General features: G+C 37.9%; 1 protein-coding gene across 1 annotated transcript; it reads right to left on the bottom strand.

Moving 5' to 3' along the window:
• Positions 1 to 3,510: 3,510 nt before the first annotated feature.
• CHGA (chromogranin A) lies at positions 3,511 to 23,556 on the bottom strand. The gene is made up of 8 exons (XM_070931513.1): positions 23,511 to 23,556; positions 22,514 to 22,560; positions 15,660 to 15,753; positions 15,366 to 15,434; positions 13,522 to 13,620; positions 10,108 to 10,626; positions 7,084 to 7,523; positions 3,511 to 3,649 (listed from the first exon to the last, which is right to left on the bottom strand). The coding sequence occupies exons 1-8, from the start codon at positions 23,554 to 23,556 to the stop codon at positions 3,566 to 3,568; spliced, it is 1,398 nt and encodes a 465-aa protein (XP_070787614.1). The 3' UTR covers positions 3,511 to 3,565.
• Between the last annotated feature and the right edge of the window lie 708 nt (positions 23,557 to 24,264).

Below are 24,264 nucleotides of genomic sequence, written 5' to 3'. Positions count from 1 at the left end.
GTTAGATTTTACTTTAGAAGACACTGCCAAAATATTATATGTTGTAATGATAAGGATATTGGGTGGAGAAGGAGACTTGTTTGCAAGTAGTTTATGGCCCATTGGCACTTGTATCTTTCACCATTTACACAGCAACATCTTAGTGTATTGTTTAGTATGTGAAAGGACTCATATTTATAAAATGCAAATATGTAAGTATAAAAATAGTGACATCTATATTTCAGTTTGTGTGCACCCTTAAATAATAGGGATTCTTTCATGAAAAAAAAGTGCAGTAAAAATATGGGATGTATTTTTTTTCCAGTTCTTTAGAATTCTTCCTTGGTGTTTTCGTATAGTTCATATGTCTTCTTCTGTGTTCAATTCCAGTCAATGTCCCAGTGAATTGGACTCATCTCTATGCTAATATGGATTGTACATCTCTTTTTCTTTTTACCCCTTCACCTCTTCCCATCTCCTTTTTATTTTTTGGATGGGACAGAATTTGTGGAAAGTTTTACAAAAACTTAAGGCATGCTTAAGCATTTTATCAGTTCAAAGTTGAAGTTATCTTGGACCATTTCTTTATTATGTCACGTTTGAATTAAGGATATCAATGCTGTCTTCTGCTATTTTAGATAGTGTTAAAGCAAGTGTGAGTGTTGTGATTCGCTTTGGCCCTGTTCACAAAATTACTTTCATAAAATTAAATTTTTTCGTATTTAGAGTGTCTGTGTGTACACAACGATACACACATGCATATAAATATATATGATTTCATTTTTTAAAAAATAGCCCTATATAAAACCAAAAATATTAGTACCTTGGCTGTTTACTTGTAGTGCATGACTGACGTCCTTCTCAATAATCACATGGTGCTTCTCTTGCTTAAATCATTGATTTCCATAATCTTTTTTCTTCATTTCATCCTTATTTGCCAAACACTTGTGACAAATATTTTACTATTTTAACCATAGAGTTAAAATGCACTTAAATCTCCTCTGTTGTTTCAATGTCTGCTTCAGGGAGAAAACTCCATTTTCCAAAAACATGATTAAAATAAATGCCTTATACAAAACCTCATTCTGTGTTCTGGTTAATGACTGAAATATTGTATATCTGAATTTGTTGATACACCTTTGTATACCTAAATTATGTATATTCTGAGAGATTGTAACATGGCATGAATTTGTTCAACTTTGGCACCAAGCACTTATTTCCATTTCAGTGAGATCAGGCTTTCTAACCCTATAGTCTCCACTTTATGCATTTCAGAAATCTTACACCAGAAAAGTTGTCTTCCTCCTCTGCTAGTTTATTTTTACCAGGGATACCAGGAATGCAGTCTCCAACTTCTTTGCATGACAATATAATTTATTAGATTTGTAGGGAGACCCAATTCAAATCAGTTCTGGGCAATGTACCATATTAACAATGAATGAAAATGATCAAAAATGGCTTGGGGTACCTCCACAACTACATGAATACACTTGAAGACCCCACCCATAAAGCTAATTAAAATCCTGGGAGAAAACCCAAGTTTTGAGAGGTTTTTGAGGGTGGCATCAGTGCCAGAGAAAGCAGAGTTCCAGGGTCCCATTGGTTGACATTTTATCAACAGGACTTGGGCATGCCAATTCCATCAAATCAGATGGAAAGGATTAACACTGGGAGATAATCCTTCAAGTAGTTAATAGCTAGGCCTAATGCTGTGGGGGGGGGGGTTAAAAGTAATAACCGGCTCCTTGAATTACACTTGAAAGCCTTTTGTTAGCCCCAGTGCATCTCCTAAATCAAAAGATGTTAGCTGGATATACTGAAGCATACAGGTAACTGCCCAGGTTGCTGCATTCCAGATCAGCTGCAATGTCTGAGGTATTCAAGATCTGAGGTATAAAAATATGTTACAAGTCCATATGTGAAGTGACCAAAGGACTTGTGGCCAAAAAGAGTACAATTAGAATAAAGGTGGATCTATGTAAATACCTTTTTAACCAGAGCTATTGCCTGTTTTTCAAACAGAAGTTGCAGGTTCAAAGAACCCTTAAATTGCTCACTAACCCTAAGTGAGGTAATACAACCCTCCCTAGGTGGTGGTTATGTTTGCAACTGTATTTTGGATGTTATGAGCTGCCTCAGAATCTATCTGAAGGGGAAACTTAAGAAATCTAAATCCCCATTCACCAATTCTAGGAGACCCAAATATCCATAGCCATTTAGTGTTACTACCCCATCCAGACCCTCGGCCTCCAGACACTGGGACAGCTGATTTACAGTACTATCAAAATGACCTATCCAGCTGATGAATACTGTGACCTTATCGGAGTGAAATCCAGCAGGTTCTGGAGAACCAGTAGCAGAAACTTTGAGCAGTTCGAAGAACCAGTAGCGGAAATTTTGAGTAGTTCCAAGAACCAGCAAATACCACCTCTGGCTGGCCCCAGAGTGGGATGGGAATGAGGATTTTGAAGTATCCTTCCCCTGGAGTGGGGTGGGAATGGAGATTTTGCAGTATCCTTCCCCTGCCACGCCCACCAAGCCATGCCCACAGAACCGGTAGTAAAAAATTTTGGATTTCACCACTGGGCCTTATACTCCTTTACTTAGCTGGCATAGTTGATCTGCGGAGGGCAAAAATAGTTCATTAAAAATAGTTACATTTTAGGAATAGGCATGGGATTTTATTTTTGTCTTTCTGTTTCTTCCTCTCAATTCAGGACTGCTAAAAGAAAAGCTTCACTTTGTATAGCATTCAAAGAGGCTATTTGAAAAGTTATTGGTGCTTATTGAAGTTAAGCCAATGGCTGCAAATTGCCCATCCTGCTTTAGAAAGTACAACTTTCCTTTACCCTGTATATAGGCCAGGTTTATTCACTGAGCTACTTTTAAAAAACTTACCTTACAAAAATATTAGATTTATTCAACAAACCAGGGGAATTGTGTGTGAATCTATATCTATACACAGAATCCAGAATCAGCACTTTAATCACTGCACTATCTTGGGCCTTTGCAAAAATGTTACGCAAAAGTATATTAGATTGCAGCTGAAATAGGCAAAGAAGGGAGACAAGATTGTGTCATTATTTTTCTCCTTAGTTTTTATATAGAATATATTGCAGTCAAGAGTGCTATCTTTAAATCAGAAGGTTAACAAGTTATTGCAAGTAATTTTATCCAGGAAATCTAATGGGAGAAATAATTCTAGAAATCTGATAATGAAGGAAAAAGAGGAGGGGAAAAGAAATAACAGGAGAGGAAATTATAAATTAATCCCGCCCCTTTTTTTTGCGCAATAGAGAATACATGAGTTAAGTCATACTGCTTGTTATACAGTAATCCAAACATTTCAAAATAAAATGATTACTAAAGCAAGCAGAAAGCAAATAAGCAAATAATGACAAAAAGCAAGAAAGCATCGCAACTAGAAAAAAAGAGAAATGGTTGATTTTTTGTTGCAATACAGGCTTCTGCAAAAAAAATAAAAAAAATCACCTCCTCCATTATTACTTTATTGTTTTAAAATAAAATGCAGTGTTTAAAACAGGGATTCAACATTTCTGGTGTCTTGCTCCCATGTTGTTGTGCATTAACCTCTTCTCAGGGCGTGGAGCTTGCGAGCAACTTTCTCCAGTTCCGCTTCAATTGCAGCCAAGCTTTCCAGTTCTTGGTCCTAAAAGAGAAAAAAAAAGTTTAATGATGCAAATCATTAAAGCAAAATGATGTATTCACTTTACTGTCCATCTCTATCCATGTACTAACCAATGGATTCAAAAGTGTTTAACTTTTAGGAATTCAGCCAGTGTTGGCTAGGTGCATTTATAAAGTTTGATTTCTATCAAGTTGGACTAAGGATCTATCTTCCTCCAATTTAGTACTCCAGATGTTTTGGAATGTAATTTTCATAACTCAACAGTCAAATTCACTTCCTATATCCATTAGCCTGTATCAAATGCCAGGAGAGGGGTTATATCTGATACAGGTTCTAGTTTATGGAAGAGTGATCTGTACTATTTGGCAATAGTTCTACAAATTCCCATCTATCAGCCTAACCTAAAATAGCTAAAGACCAAACCTCAACTTTCAGTGTCTACTATGATTCTTCTCTGGCTTCATTCTTAGGATATTATACCATTCTGGATATTGGAAAGGCACAGCCTGCAGCACAAAATGATTCCATGGAGCCAAGCACAAGAATATTCACAAGATCCTGTTTGCTGAATTCAGTCCATAAGATAAAACTATAAGAAAAAGCCAATTTAGATTTTCCTGATGCCAAAAAGAATTCATGCTTGTGAAATACAGTAGTTCATGAATAATTACAATTGATGGTTACTATCTTTAGTAGCCCAACTATTGTTCTTGCATGAATGGATGTACATGTCTGAATGGATGCACCCCTGTCATATTTCTTTTTCCTCCCATGGGTATCCAAACAAGTATGGAGCAATGAGACAAAAAGAAAAAAATATTTCCCTCTTCCTTTTTCTCCTTGTACTCAGCTGATGGCAAAGAGTTTTCTTCTCCTACAAGTACCTGAGCAACTGTTGCCAAGGTTCTCTTGTTGATTCCCTGATGCATTGTTATTGCAATTCCATGAAAACCTAGGCTAGAACGGTGAAAACAAGCCAAAATAGTTAGAATAGAAGAAAAGAAATAATCACCTGTTTTTGTGATTCATTCAGTGGGCTTATTTTGTTTTGGATACAAAGCTTTGCAGCTACCGAGCACCAAAGGAGAAAAGAGGCGTGTCTGTGGAGTAGTCCTTTATATATCACCTTGAGTAAAATTAACTCCATTGTGTGGCCAAATGAAATAACTGCCTTGGGCTGTCACCTGTTTCCTTTCCACCTCTAAGTAACAGCATCCTAGTGATGGTGAGGCTACTTTGTTACTGACTAGAGCAAGCTGGATATCTTACTTAATAATTTTCACTAAATTATATAACAGGTGGAATCACTTGAAGATTCTCTTCATCAAGAGATAGGGATCCAAGATGGTGATACATATGAAGCCACTGTTCAGCTCATACAATGCACATCAGCCCTACCACACTGTAGTATTTGTGTGAAGGAGTTGGTATTAAATAGAGAACTGAACAAACTGGAAGATGCTAGAGCATGGGTGTCAAACTCGCTGCATCACATTGCCATCACATGATGTTTCATGACATTTTTCCCATTCGCGGCACTGGGATGGGCATGGCCTGTGCATGACACATCCGACCCACGGGCCGCCAGTTTGATGGGGGGGAAAGAGAGATGTATATTCTGATACAAATCACCTAATTGGCCTACTGCCATTAAGTTGGGCTCCCAACCTCCAATCTGTGGACCAGCGGCATGCCAGCAACTAAGCTGTACAAACAAGCGAAGCCCCATCTGCGGGATGCAGGCAGCATGCAAAATCATGCCCCCTCCGGTCCACAGAAAAACCTGCCTCCACAGAACCAGTCCCTGATGCCCAAAAGGTTGGGGGCCACTGCATTAAGTGACATGATGCTCAGTTTTGCAATAAGAATCAAATGCTAATTTTGTTGACTTCTATGTAATAAAAGGGGAAGAGTGGGGGAGCATCTCCTGCTTTCTTTAAGGCAGCAAGCTACCTTGGGTCAGCCTTATGCAGATTATAGTATTTCAGCAGTTGACCTGTCAACAGGGATGAGTAATTCTAGTTCACTCCCTAAAAACACTTACGAGAACCCGAGGCCATAACAATTTTGCCAAAAGTTTAGGGATATTATTTATTTCAGTCCTTGGGTTGAAGCTGCAATCAAAAGGCAAAGGGCTATCCAGCACTGGGAAAATCAGGAGATTCAGGCAGTTCAAATGAGTATACAGATTTATTTCAAGCTTAACTCTACAAGAATCTGGCCAAGTTAAGCAAGGAATTAAGAATTAAGCAAGGAATTCAAGGTGGGCTGGACTTAGATCTCTTGTGGGTGCACAGGAACTCATGATTTATGACACATTTGACCCCTCCCTCAAGCACAGCCTGGTCACCACCTACAAGGGCTTTGGAAATATATTTGAAGATTATTCAGATTCAGAGCATTTTAATGGAATGATCTCAAAGATTTCTAGCTTTTGAATCTGGAACTTTGACCAGAGCAGCTTTTGTAGTATCCTATGTAATCACTGAAATTTAGGACGTATTCTTGACAGTATAAGGAATACATGCTGGGGTGACTTTTATTACAATTTATCTCCTTTATTACAGGCTTGAACTATTATAAGAAATGTGAACTTGAGTCTGGGGATCATTATGTCACATTACAGTCACTCTCTAGGCATAGTAAAACACTTAAAACATTCAGGATATTTCATATAAAAGAATTATATTAGATAACATGTACCTCTAAGCATACAAGCTTATACCCATCTCAGCTCACATAATGAGCTGAGTAGCAATCACAAGATGACAATTGTATCAGTAATGGGTTCCACTTACCTTCACTACCAGTTCGGAACTGTGTGCATGCACGCGGTACTTCTGCGCATGCGCAGAGCGTCCATTATGACGTCCAGGCAGGTGGGCAGAGCCTGCTGCTGCTGCCACTACCGGTTCACCAGTAGAAACCCACCACTGAATTGTATGCATGTATAAATGGGGTGTCATGAGACAACCTCCATCTTGCCTATTTTGTAACCTCCAATGGACATCACTGTAAAAAGCTTATGAAACACAACCGTACAATTTGGAAAAGACAGAAGAAAAGAGGAAACCCTGATATAACTCGAGATAGTGCAGAAAGGGTGCCTTGCATTTTTCCCTGTCAATTCTCATATGATTTGCTTTATAACTTCTTTCAGAGGAGAAATAAATTTCTGTGAATTCTGTGAATTTCTTATAGAAGAGGTACAATGTTCTTGCCCTGATTTACTTAAGAAGTGGTCAAGTGTGGTATGTGAAGTGGCCGGTCTTTTGCTGCCAGCATTTCTGCAGCAGCCTGCAGCCTCTCTGGTTTTCCCATCTTCTACCGGTATTATCTGCTATCTCTGACTAAAAAATAAGCTGAACATTTCCACCAAGATAAATTCTCAAGCATTCTTCCGGCTTTTGACACTTTATTCAAAACATGGTTTCTACAAGAATTTGTCAACCTACCTCTGTCCTCCTGTTTGCACTTCCTTCTTCATCCTTTTTTTCTTCAGGTATGGGAAGAAGTGGAAAACCTTGTTCACTGTCCTCTTTTGAATGATGCTTCTGCAGCCGCCTTGCTTCATCTTCTGGAGAATTACGGAAGTCACCTGTGTTGCGGGATTTGAAAGCCATTTTCATGGATCTATCTGGATCTTCATCACTTTCATTCTCCTCTGCACGCTTTGTAGTAGTCAGTTGTTTGGCCAGTTCATCCATCTTGTTCCATCTCTTAGCATCTTCTACATCTTGGAAAGAGTTTTGTTCCATCTCTTCACTTTTGGAATTGCTGTCATGGGAGGAGTCATCATCCTGCCTTGTTCCCTCTAGAAAACGATGCCCTCTACTTTTCACACTATGATATTTATCTGTATCTTCTGAGATATTTTTGTCATCATCTTGATTATCTATAAGGAAAATAGAACTAGATGTAAATCATTTTTCTTTTCCTTCAGAAGTTATAGTTTGGTGCTATCAATAGGATGAAGAAAGCTGATTTAAAACCTTGTCAAATGGCCATCTAAAATACAAGATATCTGAGTGTATTAGGATGTGAAATCACCTTTGCAGAGTACATGAAATGGTCCTTTATCATAAAATTGATCAATCATCTGGTGCTGTGTAAGAAGAGAAGCCATTTTCCATAAATATATATTTATTTCTTAACCTGGATAAGGAATGAGATTTACTGCAATGAGCCCAGAGTACCAAATTAATTACTCTTTCAGTGGGGCAGAAAATTATGCTGAATCCTAACCATCTTCTGTGTAACTTACTTTGTTATACATAGTTGTTGTAAAATCAATTAGGATCTCAGAGTATGCACAGGTGGTTATTTCAATTAGCCATCACAATAGCAATAGCATTTAGACTTGTATACCACTTCACAGTGCTTTACAGCCCTCTCTAAGTGGTTTACAGAGTCAGCATATTTTCCCCAACAATCGGGGTCCTTTACCAACCTCAGAAGATTGGAAGGCTGAGTCAAAGTTGAGCCGGTGAAAATCGAACTACTGGCACTTGGCAGAATTAGCCTGCAATACAGCATTCTAACCATTGCGCCATCACAATATTTTCTCTAAGGATTGCATAGTTACCATGTGGCAACTGTCCCCAATCATACATATTTGAGTACCCTGGACTACAACTCTGTGAGCCTTCTATCAGCTTTGAATTGTTTCATTTGTTTGCCCAGGATTGGAGATTTAACCACTGTAATTTAGACTTTAGTATATTACAGAAATGACTACAGTATTATAATATCTACTTGATGCTTGGAATTGTAGTTGATACAACATATTTTAATATACTTTTACTCCACGTGATGTGTTGTAACCACTGGTTACCAGTTAATTACTGATATTAACTTTTAAATTCCTAATGAGACCTATTTAACACAAGAAACTATTTCCATTCCTTTGTCACCAGCTCCTGTCATTTACAATTAAGAGCTTACATATAAGAAACAACATCTTCTCACCCCAGTACTTAGGAAAGCTGTTTCCTGCAGGGCTCAAATGTGCTTCTCAAATAAGAACCTGTGTCTTCTCCAATTTATTTCCTGCAGAAATGCTGGATTGTAATTCTTATAATTTCCCGGTTGTCATATCCATTTGCTGAAAATTGAAATCCTACACAACTGGAGGCACTATATTATGAAAGGCTGAATTATTATTTGGAGAAGATTGGAGAATATCTAAGGTGACAGTCTTACTTGTTGAAGCGAGAAATAAATGTATGTAGGGAGCATGTTTGTTTGTTTGTTTTACAAAATTCACAAAAATTGATGTCCAACATATTCATGCAATCAATCAATATTGATTTATGGCCCAAGGTCAAATGTAAGAAAAAAGACTAACAATCTATAAAAAGGAATAAAAATTGTGAGATAAATGCTGAAATAATTAACAGTTGCTATTCAGTAGCATGAGGGAGGAACCAGATGGTTTGCAATAATCAGGGCTATTTATAAAAAATTTGCAATCTTTTTTGAGGTTTCTCAAGTGTGATCACTCAGAAGAAGGGTAATGGCCTCCAGGTTGCAATGACAATTAGAGTTGTGTACATGTATTAAATTCAATAATCATTGACTGTAAAGTAGACATTTTAATAGCATATGTGAGACAGATTCTAGCTCCAAATTTGACCAAAAACAAGATTGGTTTTCACAAAGGAGACTTTATATTTATTTTTATGTATGTTATTTATCAAATTTATACACCATCCATTTCACCTAAGTGCTCTAGATGGTTTACAAATAAAAGTCATACAGCCATATAAAAATATAGATAAAAACAAAGTTAAAAATGGCGTATAAATACTGTAAGTTAAAAACTTTAAAAGGCAGAGGGAGCACCCTCAAGCCACCAACCAACCCCAGGGATTCATGTGGCAATAACCATAGCATTTAAGCTTATATACTGCCCCATACTACAGCATTCTCTAGGTAGTTTATAATGCAAAAGCATTATTTGCATATTGCCTCCAACAATCTGGGTCCTCATTTTACCGACTTCAAAAAGATAAAAGGTTGAGTCAACCTTAAGCCAGTCAGCATCAAACTTCAGGCTGTGGGCAGAGTTTGCCTGCAATACTACACCAGGGCTCTATCTACCAGATGTTGTCTTAATAGGTAGTGCCTCAATATGGGCCAAAGAAAACAGTTTACTATGAGGAATATATAAAATATACTTAGGAACAGTCCTGGGAGAAGGGGAAATTATGCTGTAAAAGTGATGGGGAACGTTGACTCTCATTTTGGATATCTATATCCAGATCCTCTGCTTTAGTTAATCCCAAAGCTAGTAGCGCTGGCAGCATAAGATTGCAAAATGCCAAGTAATCATTAATCTGTCATTTTAGCAATAAGGAGAAGCTATCTAGCAAGGAAGTTCCCCAATAGACTTGCTTCAATCATAATCTAAAAGATGGGAAATATGGGTCTGCCCCACATATTAAATGTTGAGTTTGAGCCCAAACTAATAGACATACCATCTTCCCTTTGATCATCCACATTATCTGAACTGGTAGGATGTTCCTCTTCAGAAGCATTCCTCTCTTTCTCTTTCTCTTCTTCTTCATCCTTTTCTTCTTCCTCTTCTTCCTCCTCAACTTGCTCTCTGACCTTGCCAACCTCTTCCTCCTTCCTTTCCTCCTGACTCTCTTTGAAAACATGTTCCTTCTCATCTTCAGATCCCTCTGTCCTTGCAACTTCTTCAACTTCCTGGTGTGTCTGCTTAAGTACATCATCTTCCCTGATGTCACTGATGTGATTGTCTATTGTATCACTCCAAGGCAATCCTTCCATTTCATCAACCTCATTGCCCTCAAATCCTGCTATATTCTCCTTTTCATCATCAAGATCAACATCTCGAATCCTTGGCTCTCTCTCTTCCAAGCTATTTCTCTCCTCCTCTTTCAAAACATCCTCTTTATTCTGAAAAGACTTTTCTGATTCCAGCTCAGCCAAAGAGGCCGTTGGCTTCTCATTGTGGGTCCCCTCTGATGGATCTGAAGGTCAAAAATAGGAGAAACAAACAGAAGATGGAAAGAAAGCCATATTAAAACAGAACTGCAAACTCAAAGTAAATCAATTCCACATGTTCTTTTGGACATTATATATTTCTTACTTGCTTTTATTTAACTAGAGATTGGGAAAAAATGCTGCATATTTTTTCCCAATCTACTATTTCAAGATTGTATTTCATGCTTTAAAGGTAAATCAGACTGTTCTATTTCTAATTCTATTCCATTAATATATGAATTTATTATTCTAATATTCTATCTATAAATTGGAGTAAATGAGACTCGGTATCATTGGGTTTTAGCCATAATATAGAAAAGTATAAGATCTAGTTTATTCTTTGTTCTTTGTTTTATCTTGGTTAAGGACTCCCAAGAATATTTTTCAAAGGGTACATTAAAAATTATTCCCTGTTCTGATGCAAAGAAAAGAATGTCTAGGTAGAATTGCTTTTAGAATATGGGATAAGATAAATATGACTGAAATGAAGTCTTAAAGTCTCACTTTTCCAAAACTGTCACTTTCAGTCTGCCAAAAGTATCCTGGAACTCTGGATTTTTTTGCTACCACAAACTAATGTGGCTCTGATCCTATAATTTCTTTAAATAAAGTGATTAGTTTGTTACAAACGTAAAACTAGATTAATTCCCACCAACCCCAGAAATCTTCATGTGCATTAACACATCAGAGAATTTGTTGTTTAGTTGCTAAATCATGTCCGACTCTTTGCAACCCCATGGACACCCAACCCCCCCCCCCCAATCCTCTGCTGACTCCCAGAGTTTGCCCAAATTCATGTTCATTGAATCAATGATGCTATCTAACCAATCAGAGGATTACTGTTTGAAATGTAACTCAGGAAGGTAGAATAGCTCAGGTATTTGCACTTCCTTTTTCTAACAGAACAGAATAACAGAGTTGGAAGGAACTTGGAAGCCTTCTAGTCCAACCCCCTGCTCAGGCAGGAGATCCTATACCATTTCAGACAAGCAGCTGTCCAGTCTGTTCTTAAAAGCCTCCGGTGATGGAGCACCCACAGCTTCTGAAGGCAGCCCGTTCCACTGATTAATTGTTCTCACTGTTAGGAAATTTCTCCTTAATTCTAGGTTGCTTCTCTTCTTGATTAGTTTCCATCCATTGCTTCTTGTCCTGATTTCTGGTGCTTTAGAAAATAGGTTGAGCCTTTCTTTTTGTGACAACTCCTCAAATATTGGAACACTGCTATCATGTCGTCCCTAGTCCTTCTTTTCACTAAATTAGACATGCCCAATTCCTGTAACTGTTCTTCATGTCAAGTTTCAAGGTCGTCTCGAATAAATTGCATTTCAAACAAAGTCTTTGAAGAAAAAACTCCTATTTATTAAGCACGACATTCTAACCTGACTCCAAACGAAGCCAACACTGACTTCCAGCCCCAAAACCCTCCCTTTCCGTTCCCCACTCCCCTGCACTCATTGGCCATCTTCCAAGTCATTCTACCCCTAATCTACTCCAGCTCAAAGGAATTCCCCCCTCCCATCTCATCTCCTAGGGGATATTATCTCCAGGGAAAATAAGTAGGTGAAAAGGCAAACGTCCCTTTCCAGACGCCTTCGCTTCTCCTTCTTATGTCAGCACTAGAGTAAATGCAGGTTGAAGTGCTGACACTTCATATGTTTTAGCCTTCAGCCCCCTAACCATCTTTGTTGCTCTTCTCGGCACTCTTTCCAGAATCTCAACATCTTTTTTATACTTTGGTGATCAAAACTGGATCCAAATTCCAAATTCCAAGTCGTAATAAAAAGGTACTAAGACTTCACATGGTTGTGATTCTATCCTTCTGTTAATGCAGCCTAGGATTGCATTAGCTTGTTTGGCTGCTGCAGCACACTGCTGGCTATATTTTATCATATTTCTTTCTTTTTGTTGACAATATAATAATAATAAATAAATAAACATGAACAGTAATTTTAAAATGACTGCTGTACTCTATGTTAATATTGCATATGTTCTTGGTTATATCCAGTAATGTGGGGAGCTGGCATATACCACCTTGAAAAAGCCAATTGTTAAATTTCTTTTTTTTTTTCTATTTCCCTTTTTTCCTAATTTCCAAAGCATTAGAAGGCAAGACAAAGAAACAATGGATAGAAACTAATCAAGGAGAGAACCAACCTGGAATTAAGGAGAAACTTCCTAACAGTGAAAACAGTTAACTAGTGGAACAGCTTTGCCCTCAGAAGTTGTGGGTGCTTCATCACTGGAGGTGTTAAAGAAGAGACCGGACAGCCACTTGTCTGAAATGGTACAGAATCTCCTGCTTGAGCAGGGGGTTGGACTAGAAGATCTCCAAAGTCCCTTCCAACTCTATTCTATTCTGATTCCTGGAATTTTCTGAGCTGGTTGAGAGCAAAGCAGAGGAGTAAAAGAGCCAGCAGAGCTGAATATTAAACATGTACCAGCACATCAATGGTTATATTCCTACTATTTGGAATCTATAAAGAAGTGTGGCTTTTCTTTAGCTGCCCCAAAAAGAATTGTTGTACAGTGCAATTCAGGAAGGAGAAATTTACACTTGGCTCTTAACATGTGTGTGTTGTCAATATTTGAAGTAATTTTTGCTCAACAAAGAGACAAAGAAGAAGGCGTTTAAGCAATATGGTGTTTGTAGCTGTTTGTAACATAATTTTCCTTATTGGTTTAGATCAGCACTGCAGAAGGTTTTTTAGATATTATCAAAATTTTTCCTTGCTGTGAACCAAGCAGTGCGGAGATGACCTGGTCACAGTTGTCACAGAAACCAGTTTGGCTGTGAAGTAGGTGTGTGTCCCAAGGCCATTTGAAATAACATCCACATTTACATTGCTTGGAAAGGATTATGTAGAGGTTATGCTGACATCAACCTCTTTCCGTGTTCCCATTGCCCTGGCTTTCAAGGACTTCAGAAAGCTCGTCTTCAAATCCACTGTTTTTCTTCTGCTGCTCTGTTCTTTCACTTGCTCCTGTTTCAGAAATGGAAAATAAGAATATAAACATTTTTTCAGCACTTCTTTTGTTGTTGTCGTCATCATCAATATGTGTCCCCTCATCGTTACAAGTGCATAGTATACTAAAAGTCAAATCTAAGGGTTCCAATATCCAATATTTCAATTTCTAAGAGGCAGCCACAAAGAAGAGGGGATCAACCTATTCTCCAAAGCACCTGAAGGCGGAACAAGAAGTAATGGATGGAAACTACGGTAATCAAAGAGAGAAGCAACCTAGAATGAAGGAGAAATTTCCTGACAATTAGAACAGTTAATCAGTGGAACAACTTGCCTCCAGAAGTTGTGGGTGTTTCAACACTGGAAGTTTTTAAGAAGAGATTGGACTACCATTTGTCTGAAATGGTGTAGGGTTTCCTGTTATTCTGTTAAATCTTTCCTATTTAGTGACAGGGGAGCAGGAGAAAGAATAATTGCAACTAGACGATAACTATGATGTATACTATTAAAACATGTGCACAGAATGCCACATGGCCAGCTAACTTAACTATGACTTCAACTACAGTCACCATTAATACTAACTGTGGAGTTAATTCATACTTCTTTCACTAACAATTCTCCTTTAAGCATGATGAAGATAGCACTGCAATTTTTGATCAAGCTTCCTGGGAGTATGTTCCCTTAAAGTCAATAGATATACAGGCAATCCTCACTTAACATCGATAGTTGGGACTGGAGTTTCTGTTGTTAAACAATTTGGTCATAAAATGCACTGTCATGTGATTGCTTAGTGATGGCAATCCAGTTAGTCCCAATTGTTGTTGTCGTTAAGCAAGGATCACAGATGGTTAGGGGAGAAGTTTATGTGAGTGCAGTTTGCCACTTTCTGCCAGATTCCAACGGGAAGTCAATGGGGAAGCCAACAGGAAGTTGCAAGTCCCAGTCACAGCAAGTCTTTTCTTAGATGGCTCGCAAGTAGGCTGGTAGGCAGGTAAATGCTACCAAGTGCAGAAGGGCAAGTGGGCAGTAGGTTCCGTGGCACAGTGCAAGTGTGGGTGGGTTGGAGGTGGATGCTACAGCCTGACTTGAGTGCAACTGGGCAGATGAGTACTACTGATTGCAGATGGAGGAGTGCTGCAGGCAGGTGGATACAATAGAATACAAGATTGCCAGAATCTTGTACTGTTTAGCATGACTTCTTCGTACAAAAAGTGACAGGAATGGGAGAGCCTTACAGAGCAACTTGCAACTTCCCTGCTGACTTCCCCAATGACTGATTTTTGAGGCAGCTATTATCCGTTTTATCATGACATCCAGCTCATAGTTATAAGTATTTACTTAATTATTTATGTCAGACAGCATTTCAAAATGTACTATCAAATATTTTCCTGAAATCAAAGTACATTATGTCTACAGCATTCCCAACATCCATTAAAATAGTTCTCTGAGCATGACCTGAGGTTAGTCTGACAAGATTTGTTCTTAACAAATCCATGCTGATCTGTTAATTACTACATTTTCTCGAAGTGTTTACAATCTCCTTGTGATCTGCCTTACAATTTTATCAGGCATTGATGCCAACTTGATTGGTCTGTCATTTGCTGCATTTTCTATTTCCCCCTTTTGGAAAATAGGGAAAATATTTTGTGGCATTCTCACATTATGTGTAGACATAATCCTATCTGTATTACATTTAAAAAAAATTCCCATAATAGTAGATAGCCCCAACCCACAAAAGGCACAAAATTCCAACAGAATTGTACCTTGAACTGCAATCTCTTGAAGCTCCCTTAGTAAATTTTGATGGCGAAGGATGGAACGAATTCTTTCATCTGAAAGAACAGAAGGTCTTATTATTTTAGTAGTAACAAATTGAGTTGGCACACAATGGTTTTGTTCATCATAGTTTCATTGGCAGACCAGTTACTTGAGTTCAACTTATCTACCCATTTTTTTTAAATTTAAAAGTGACTTTTGACATACATGTTCTTAAAACTTTAATATTCAATCATGTTAACTTCTAAATTGTTTAAAAGAGAATTGGAAAGCAAATGTACCTCCTTGGAGAGTTTCTAGGCATTCTTGGCTGATTGAGAGTGGTTTTGGCTTCGCTACTGTATTAGAAATAACCTCAGCGATGCATGTCATCACCTAGAAAAATACAATATATTTGTATGGATTTTATATTTAAATTTTCCTTCATGGTGTTTTGTTTAATATGTGTAATTCTCCCTTCACCACTCCTGTCCTGTTTTATCCTTGCAACAACCTTGTGAAATAGCATAGACTGGGAGCCACCTGGCTATGGTTAGCCATAAAGCTTCAAAGCTCAGAAGGTTTTGAACCTGGTCTTCCTTTCTGCCATGCTGAATCCTAATCCATCATTAACGTAATATTATCCCATTCGAATAAAAAAATCTGTGTGTGATTTCAATTAAATGCAGTGCAAACTTCTCTGCATCATTTTTGCTATTTTTTCATAGTCGGAATTGGCATTAAAATTATGTTTTGTTTCCTTTTACCTTATGCTGTTCCTTTTCATGTTGCTTTCTGTTTCCTGTATTCTTCCCATATACTTACGTTTGTACTAAATTTGAATTGAGGAGGCTTTTAATAAAGGATATCAACAAACAGAAAGATATGATAGAAATAGAGAACTCTTTAGAAAGAACTAACCTTTATAAAGCACAACTGTGGCTTTTTAAAATAACAAATATATTATTCATATGATCTATTCAGGTCACTGAATAAACAAGTCTGGGTCATCAGTCAGCAAATGGTATCAGTGGGATTAGAAATTAGATAAATGCACACGCAGAGTTGTAAAAAGATATTCATCTGTTTTTTAAAATCCCTTTTATCATGGATTTAAGGCTTTATTTTAAATACATTGAACAAAAAGACCTATGAAATGTATATCTATGTTGTGAGACTTTTTAGTAGAATCTTCCACCTGGTTTTCAATTGGGGAAAAGTATTATTCTTGATTTTCATGTACCACGCATCTGCATCAAGAAAAAGCTTTTTTTCAGCCCTAACTCCCTCCGACTCTCAGCTGTGCTTTAGAAGCTTTTTTAATCCCCAAACAAGGGATAAAAAGCGCTCTTGCTCAAAACCAACAAACTAATGTGCTGAAGCTTACCAGACTAAGGATGCTAGCCAGATGAATACCTGGTAGGCAAATTTTTTCCCCTATTTTCCTCCCCAAAAACTAAGCTGTGTCTTATACTCCAGTGCGTCTTATACTCCAAAAAATACAGGTACTGGGTTTTTTCTATGTACAACATCTCCATCTTGTCTGGAATGATTCAATTTATTTGCTTTCATCCATCAAAAGCTCTTTCTAAAACTGCCAGCCCTTCGTAGCTGTCCAGATCAGGAAACAGATTTCACAAGAAGATTAGAACTGAGTTCTACATTGGAATCTTGCAAGTCTAATTGTTTTTTCTCTTTCTCTTATACCTGAGTGAGTCAAAGAGAAGCCATCCTGAATTTCTTCCTAATAATGTCTCCCTTCCCAGGGTTTAAAGATTCCTACTGCCCTTTTTTATTTTTGTAACAGTTTCTGAATATTTCCCTCAAAGCCATCTCCATGACTCTCTACAAAATCTCATTCAAGAAGAATATAGCCTATCTGGGAGTTATAAACAGATAGATATTTTTATCCTATAACTAACATCACATTCAAACCTCTGAACAATCCACTCAACAATTACAACTACTACATCTCCCTACCTATCAAACTCATTTTAGAAAGGCACTTTTGGATATTATTGGTTGATATCCTTGAATATTACTAATCCCGTATCTGATTTTTTTTGGCAAGTTTCACATTAATATTTTTAAGGTGTCCTAATGTCATCCAACCATATTGTGCAAATAATGAGGGAAACTTTCCTTTCTTTCTCTTGTCAAAGCTATATCTACTTCTGTCTTTCACTATGCTGAAGATTTAGGCCATTTTGTTCTGATTTGGAACTGGCAAGCCTTTCATTGCTAAGCATGTGTTAAAACTTCATCAAAGAACTGCACATGACAACAGAGTGCACAAGTATGTGAGAGAAAATATGTAGGTTTTGATTGTCTTTCGAAGACTGCATCAAATTAAAGGAACAAATGAATATCTGAAGAAGTAGGTGTTTAAACAATTGATTATTCAGATGAATTGTCTTTCATTATTATGCATAGATATTAAGTGCATGTGGAATACACAACAGTAGAACTGACATAAAACATTAAAATAGCAAGCACCAAGAAATGCTAATTCATATTACATAAGCAAAAAAAAATATTTTTAGAAATTAACCCCCATTCCATCAAATAAACATGAATGTCAGGATTTCAAAAGCCTTAATTTCAGGTAAACAGTGTGCAGTCATAAGAAAAGAACAAAAGGAATCAGAAAGCTATCAAGGGGGGAATTTTTCTGTAGCAAACAACATTAGAATTATTGCCCTAAATTTGTCTTGTAGTTTCAACACCAACAAAAAGAAGTGAGAATCTTTCAAATTATTCCACAACAACCAATGTGAAGTAAAACACATTGTAGTGCCAAATTCTGGGGGACCAGCTTTGTACTTTTTCCTACTTACAGAAATGGTTCATTTGTGTCTTTTGCTGAGTTTCTTAACTGATTTGAAGGCAAGGTAAGGGTAATAGAACTTTATTTGAGAATTACTGAGTAAATAACTCCTTATTCTTTCTTTCTTTCTTTCTTTCTTTCTTTCTGTCTGTCTGTCTGTCTGTCTGTCTGTCTGTCTGTCTATCTATCTCTCTCCTATCTATCATCTACCTATCCCTATCTTCACCTATCTATAATCTATATCCCAGTATTCCTCAAAAACTTGCGTGAGAATACCTTTTTCATTTTTTTCCTGCATGACAACTAAGGGAAGTTGGTTGAGCTGAGAGAAAAGTGAAATAAAGTCACCCTGGTGTTTCCATAGTAGAGGATGCAGCTGAACGTGGTCCCCCCAGTTGCATCCCAACACCTCAACTTCCACCCCATTGAACAGGCATGTCCAACCCATGCTCTGTAGCTTGCATGTAGCCCTGAACAGTTAGTAATGCAGCCTCACAAGATATAATAAAATATATTTTAAAAGGACATTTGTTATTTATATACATTGACTATATTATATATTTTATGTGTGGCCCAAGATAATTGATCTTCACTCAGTGAAGCTCAGGCAAGCCAAAAGGTTGGATACTTATGCCATAGAAACTTCATTTGTAGAGCTGCAGTTTGCTGTATTACTTGAGAATTTAGTGAGGATGGTGCTGGTAATTTTTTTGCTGTGGAAGTGGGGTGAATGTATAATCATATATTTGACCTTCTTACATTGTCAGCTATGCTAGATGAATAACAGTTGCTGGAAGGGCTGCTTATAGAAGTCAACCTTGGATTAGAATTTGGCTCAGCAAAGGGCAGCATATGGCTGACCTTGTCTGGATTTAGAACCTAAGCTGGATGGGGCCTGTTTAATACTTGGAAATGTGATCACCAAGGACTTCCAAGCAGAGAACGCAAAACATCCTAGGTGGCAAATAATTTCTCTCTGGGGCCACACACTCACAGAAGTAGAACTCAACTTGAGGGAATCTTTTCCTTTATTTTTTACAAGGAAACGCACTGATCTTCAAGTGCTTTTAAATGAGAAATAGTGTTATTAGAAAGTAACTTGTGGTACAGTATACGAGCAGAGTGTTTTCCAATGGTACTGTCCTATAGCTGTTTATTCCTGTGAGCTTCACTAGGACTTTCCCCCATGTAACAATCTATTGGATTGCATGGTTTCAGATTCCCAGTATTTGCATGTAATAGTCTATTACATTCTCATTTCCATATAATTCATTGGATTTCTTGGATTATAATTGTTTTTAGAAGTCATTTGATTATATTTGGACATTATAGAAAAATATCCAATAGATTGTACAAATATTAATTTTATATAAAATCATGGAATCATAGGGTTGGAAGGGACTTTGGAGGTCTTCTAGTCCATCCCCTTGCCCAAGGCAGGAAACCTTATGCTATTCCAGACAAATTGTTGTCCAAACTTTTATTGAAAACCTCCAGCAATGGATCATCCATAATTCCAGCTGTTCCATTCATTGTTCTCACTGTCAGAAAAAAAAATCCTTACTTCCAAGTTCAATCTCTTTATTTTAATAGGTTTTCTGGCTCGTGTGCTATTTTCTTCTCTGTGCTGTAGATTTGTATCCAAAATATATACAGCAGTAAGAAAATCCATTTTTCTACCAGCAACAAGAGTTTTCTTTTTCTGTGTGTACCTTATGCTATTCTTCTCTCTCAATTTTTTGCTTTTTCAGATAATTTCCATTTGACCGAACCTATACAAGATTGTGCAACTAGCAACAATCTATTTCTAGTGCTTTCCTTGTATGAGGCAAAGGGTCACTTATATTTGGCCCATAATCCAGCAAAAACCTGCTTAAACCCATTCATGGCTAGTCTGCATACAGTATATCTGACATTATATGTCATATCATATAGTGAACTTTTATACAAATATTATTCAGGTGCCATATTCTTTTATCTTTAGCAACAGCACATGCTGTCATGTGCTTTTTCTAGTATTTTTCTATTTTCTATTACTGAATTCTATAGCACAGCATGTCTTTTTATAGTGCAACACTTGAATTCAAGCCATGGACAATAGCTATGCTGCAGATGGCATCATTAAGACAAAAGAAAATGCAGCACAGATTCAATTGGATATTGAAGCATATACTGTATATATATAGAGAGGGGAATTTATGGGCATTTTAGGAAACTCAAAATGGCACAATAACAACAAATTATTATGCAATCTGCATAATACAGTGCCATGGAAAGCACTGATCTACTCTTAATGAAGGAAAATGTAACATTTTGAGCTTCCAAGTAAGACAGTAATCAAGATGTTTGAAATCTTCCAAAAACTGCTGGTTGGACATGCTGACTTCTAAACCAAACAGCCCCTCAGGCTCCCAGCTGGCAGAAACGGGATAGAATTGCAGAGTGCAGAGTTTTAACAGTACTGGAAATTATAGTATGTTTGTAGAGATTAAGGATAATTAATACGGCAAAGAAGCTGGAAAATGTTTCCTGGTTTTATTTCCATCACGGGAAAATTGAGAAATCCCTTGTCATTAATTACATAAAAAATGGGGGAAAGAACTACATTTTCTGTTTAGGAAAATTAGAAGAGGGCAGCAATTTTGAAAATCCAGCATATTAAATAAAATAATTGGCTATTCTGACTGTAAACTCTGGTTTGTTTATGGAAGCCACACACATACACAAGCCAGAAGTAGATATCAGACCCAGCATTGGAAGCTTTGCTAGTCTCTACAGGTCTCAGGATTTTTGGCCAATTTTAGCCCTATCTGGAAGGTGTTAACCTGGGAAGAGCTTTCCCAATACAATATGCATAGAGCCAGCCATGTGCTTATCAACTTGCCCCTGTGTCCATTCAATAAAAATCAGCCAATGCTCAGATCAAGCATTGGCAACCTATATTTAAAAATGTATGGATTCATTTTCATGAGTGGATTTACTTGTCCGTATGCACTCTGATATGCATATGTGAAATATCCTATGTATTTATATCTGAATCTCATATATGATAGAAGAATACTGTTCATCCAATTTGCCACACAATGGAAAAACATATTCCAGATTCTAATTGTATATATGTTATACAGTATGTGTATAGCACTGTGGATGAGTTGACACATTGTGTTAAGATATAAAACATGGCTTACACAAAATACAGTGTCTGGGTTAATCATGGTAAACTGTACCAAACCATCACATTATAGTTTCGTGCTATATCTGAACTCAACCCATCTGTCCAGAAAGTTTAAAAGCATGAAATGGGACATCTAATTCATACTTATTTAAAGATACCAAACCAAAAAACAAAACATTCCACTCAGTCGGCACCATGTCATTCAATGCACACAAGCCTGATATACTGTATGTGTATCACATATAATGCACAGCTTTCTCAATCAAAGGTATATTAATATGTGCCCCTTCTTCAACTGCATGAATAAGAAATGTTATGGATAACTTGACATGAAGAATGAATACATTCCAAAGATGTTAGTACCAACTTGAGTTCAGAGGCAACTCTTTTTCCTTTTATCCAAACATACCATTTATCCAAATAATTCTTTAAATTCAGATTCAGTAATTATGCCTCATCACCATTGTGCATATACTATGTATGCTTTCAGCTATCGGGAGTTTACTGTTCCTTTATGCCACCTGAATAATAGAAATATGTATATTTTTTCTTTGGTTCTTCCTTTTGATTTATATTGCCTCCTCTGTATTTAGTGCCACTTAATGTCTATTTCAATATGCTGTCAGCAACTCTTGAGTTTTTTAAAAGCAACAGGTTAGGTCTAGCTGACAACAAACTTACACAGGATATATATGAAAAGCTAATCCATTAAACTTTCATACTTTTAAGAAAAGCATCTATAACTGTTCCTGAAAACTAAACAAATTTCCCCATTGTATTATTTGGCCATGCACCTTAACAGGACCCAAAAAATATAGCAAATAAAGCATTTATCTGTAGTTTCATTTCAGACACTCTATAGCACAACCCTGATTTTATAACTGTATATTTGCATAGATTCTTTATTTCTTCATGGATGCACTTGCAATTATACATGGAGTTTAAAGTATTTATTGCAGTTACTCTTCATAGATAGATCTACAAAAGTTCTATGTACACTTAAAAAATTAATGTGTGAAAAGACTTAGCAATCCCATTATTTCAAGAAGTTTTAAAAACGATAGATCGTACATTTATAGATTTGTACATACATAGAAATAATATATAACAATATTCGTGCTTCAAATCTTTTTTTTTCTCCTTTTTCAACTCACCTTGGTGTCATCTTGAGTTGTTGGATTTGTTACTGGAAGTGAAATGACTAAGAAAGAGAGAAAAGAAAGAATGACTTTAATATTTCACATTCTCTATGACAGTTCCAATCAGAAGGAGTGTGAAGAAAATCAGTAGAAAGGTACACAGGAGACTGTAAACCAGACCAATAGTATATAAAATGAGCATCAGAAATTTGTTCACCTTTTGCATTTAAAAATAGTTGCTACTAAAAAAAAGAATGGGTGAACTGAGCTGATGATTTTATGGAGGACTCAATCTGCAATCAGTTGAGGATTCTGACTAGTGAATGGAACCATTGTTCGTAACTGCACTACATGGCATTCAAAGACGCAAGTAGAGGAGTAACTGAGAAGAGTGGACATTTCATAAGACTGAAGATTAGAATTGCAATTTCTTCTGGTTTTTAAAATAAAACTCTTTGCTAACAGTGCTTTGCTGTTTTGGAACATTAAAAAGTTTGAATAAAAAGGATGTCTATGGAGATCCTCAGTCATCCAGGTCATGGTTGTCCCAAAGGTGCTTTTTCAAGAGGCAACTTGGACTTTCTGGTTTTTCTTTGTAGACATTTCGCTTCTCATCCAAGAAGGTTCTTCTTCAGAGCTCTGAAGCTTCTTGGATGAGAAGTGAAACGTCTACAAAGAAAAACCAGAAAGTCCAAGTTGCCTCTTGAAAAAGCACCTTTTGGACGAGTAAAAAGGAACTTGACATTCAATGATGATCCTGCCGTCACTGGCAATAGTCGAATGAAGTCGCTAGATTTCCTACCGCTGACTTCATCATCATCATCATCATCCTCATCATCATCAAGCAGGCCTTCTTGTTCGAATAAGCGCCCGAACGGCACCACGTCGCGCCGGCCAGCGCATCGGCTGTTCGGGGCAATGGCCTCAGCGGCTCTGTCCTTGGTGCTGAAAAGGGCAGCCTAAAGAGGACAGCGCCTCCGCGCAACTTCTCCCACCTACCTCGTGAGCTTACCTGGCGATACGAGGAGGAAGGCTGCGAAAAACGCCGCGCGAGTCATTCTGCCGGCCGTAGAGACTGCGGGGTGAAGGGTGGGGCCCGTCCGGCTGCGCTTCTCGGCTTGGTCGGCGGGGCAAAAAGATGGGCGTGGGGCCCTGGCTTGTCAGAAGCGAGAGGCGCTGACCTTGAGCGTGCGCCGAAGTCGCGAAATAGATTATCCACTGTCCTTCTTGCCCGTCCCAAGATCCTCTGCCTTCTCCAAAGCGGTTGCCGACAATCCCCGACCGAACACTGCAGCAGCAACCAGGCTTATATATTCGGCCCCCTCTCCTCCGGAAACGGCGTCAGGAGGAAGCTCACTCCCCCTCCCAGGAAGGCCCCGTCCAATCGCTCCTCTGCGGGGGATTGCAGAGCCAGGGCGAGGTGAAGCTGTCCCTTCGCCTGATCACCTAACTAAGCAAAGGACAAGGCGGGGCCTGGCAGCTAGCAGCGACTCGCATCTGGAAGAAAGAGGCAACCAACAGCAAGTTCGACAACCGCTATTTTTCCGCGCTGTAAAAAGCGCGCAGGTGTTTCTTCCCATGCGGATCATCTCTGGTGCTGGATAAGATCTGAGATGAAAGCTCAGCCCATCACTCTGGGAAACACGTCAGGGAAGACAGGAGGTCTTCTGAAGCATCTTTAGGATCTTGCGCTTGATACTTTTTAGGACGGCATTTTGGCGTGGTGAAGGGTTGACCCAGGGGTGGGAGAGCTGTCTTCCCAAACT

Source organism: Pituophis catenifer, unplaced genomic scaffold (assembly GCF_029215685.1).
Source record: "Pituophis catenifer annectens isolate HBS135680 unplaced genomic scaffold, rPitCat1.0.hap2 SCAF_1, whole genome shotgun sequence".
Taxonomy (NCBI): domain Eukaryota; kingdom Metazoa; phylum Chordata; class Lepidosauria; order Squamata; family Colubridae; genus Pituophis; species Pituophis catenifer.
This window is presented reverse-complemented; position numbering and strand designations above follow the sequence as displayed.

Bases quoted from the DNA above. Each gene is read 5' to 3' on its own strand.
- CHGA (XM_070931513.1), bottom strand. From the start codon at position 23,556: ATGACTCGCGCGGCGTTTTTCGCAGCCTTCCTCCTCGTATCGCCAG. The intron at 13,621-15,365 runs GTACAATTCTGT...TTTCTGAAACAG, and splicing joins TCAAGAGATTGCAGTTCAAG to GAGCAAGTGAAAGAACAGAG. The intron at 10,627-13,521 runs GTTGATGTCAGC...TTTGACCTTCAG, and splicing joins CAATGGGAACACGGAAAGAG to ATCCATCAGAGGGGACCCAC.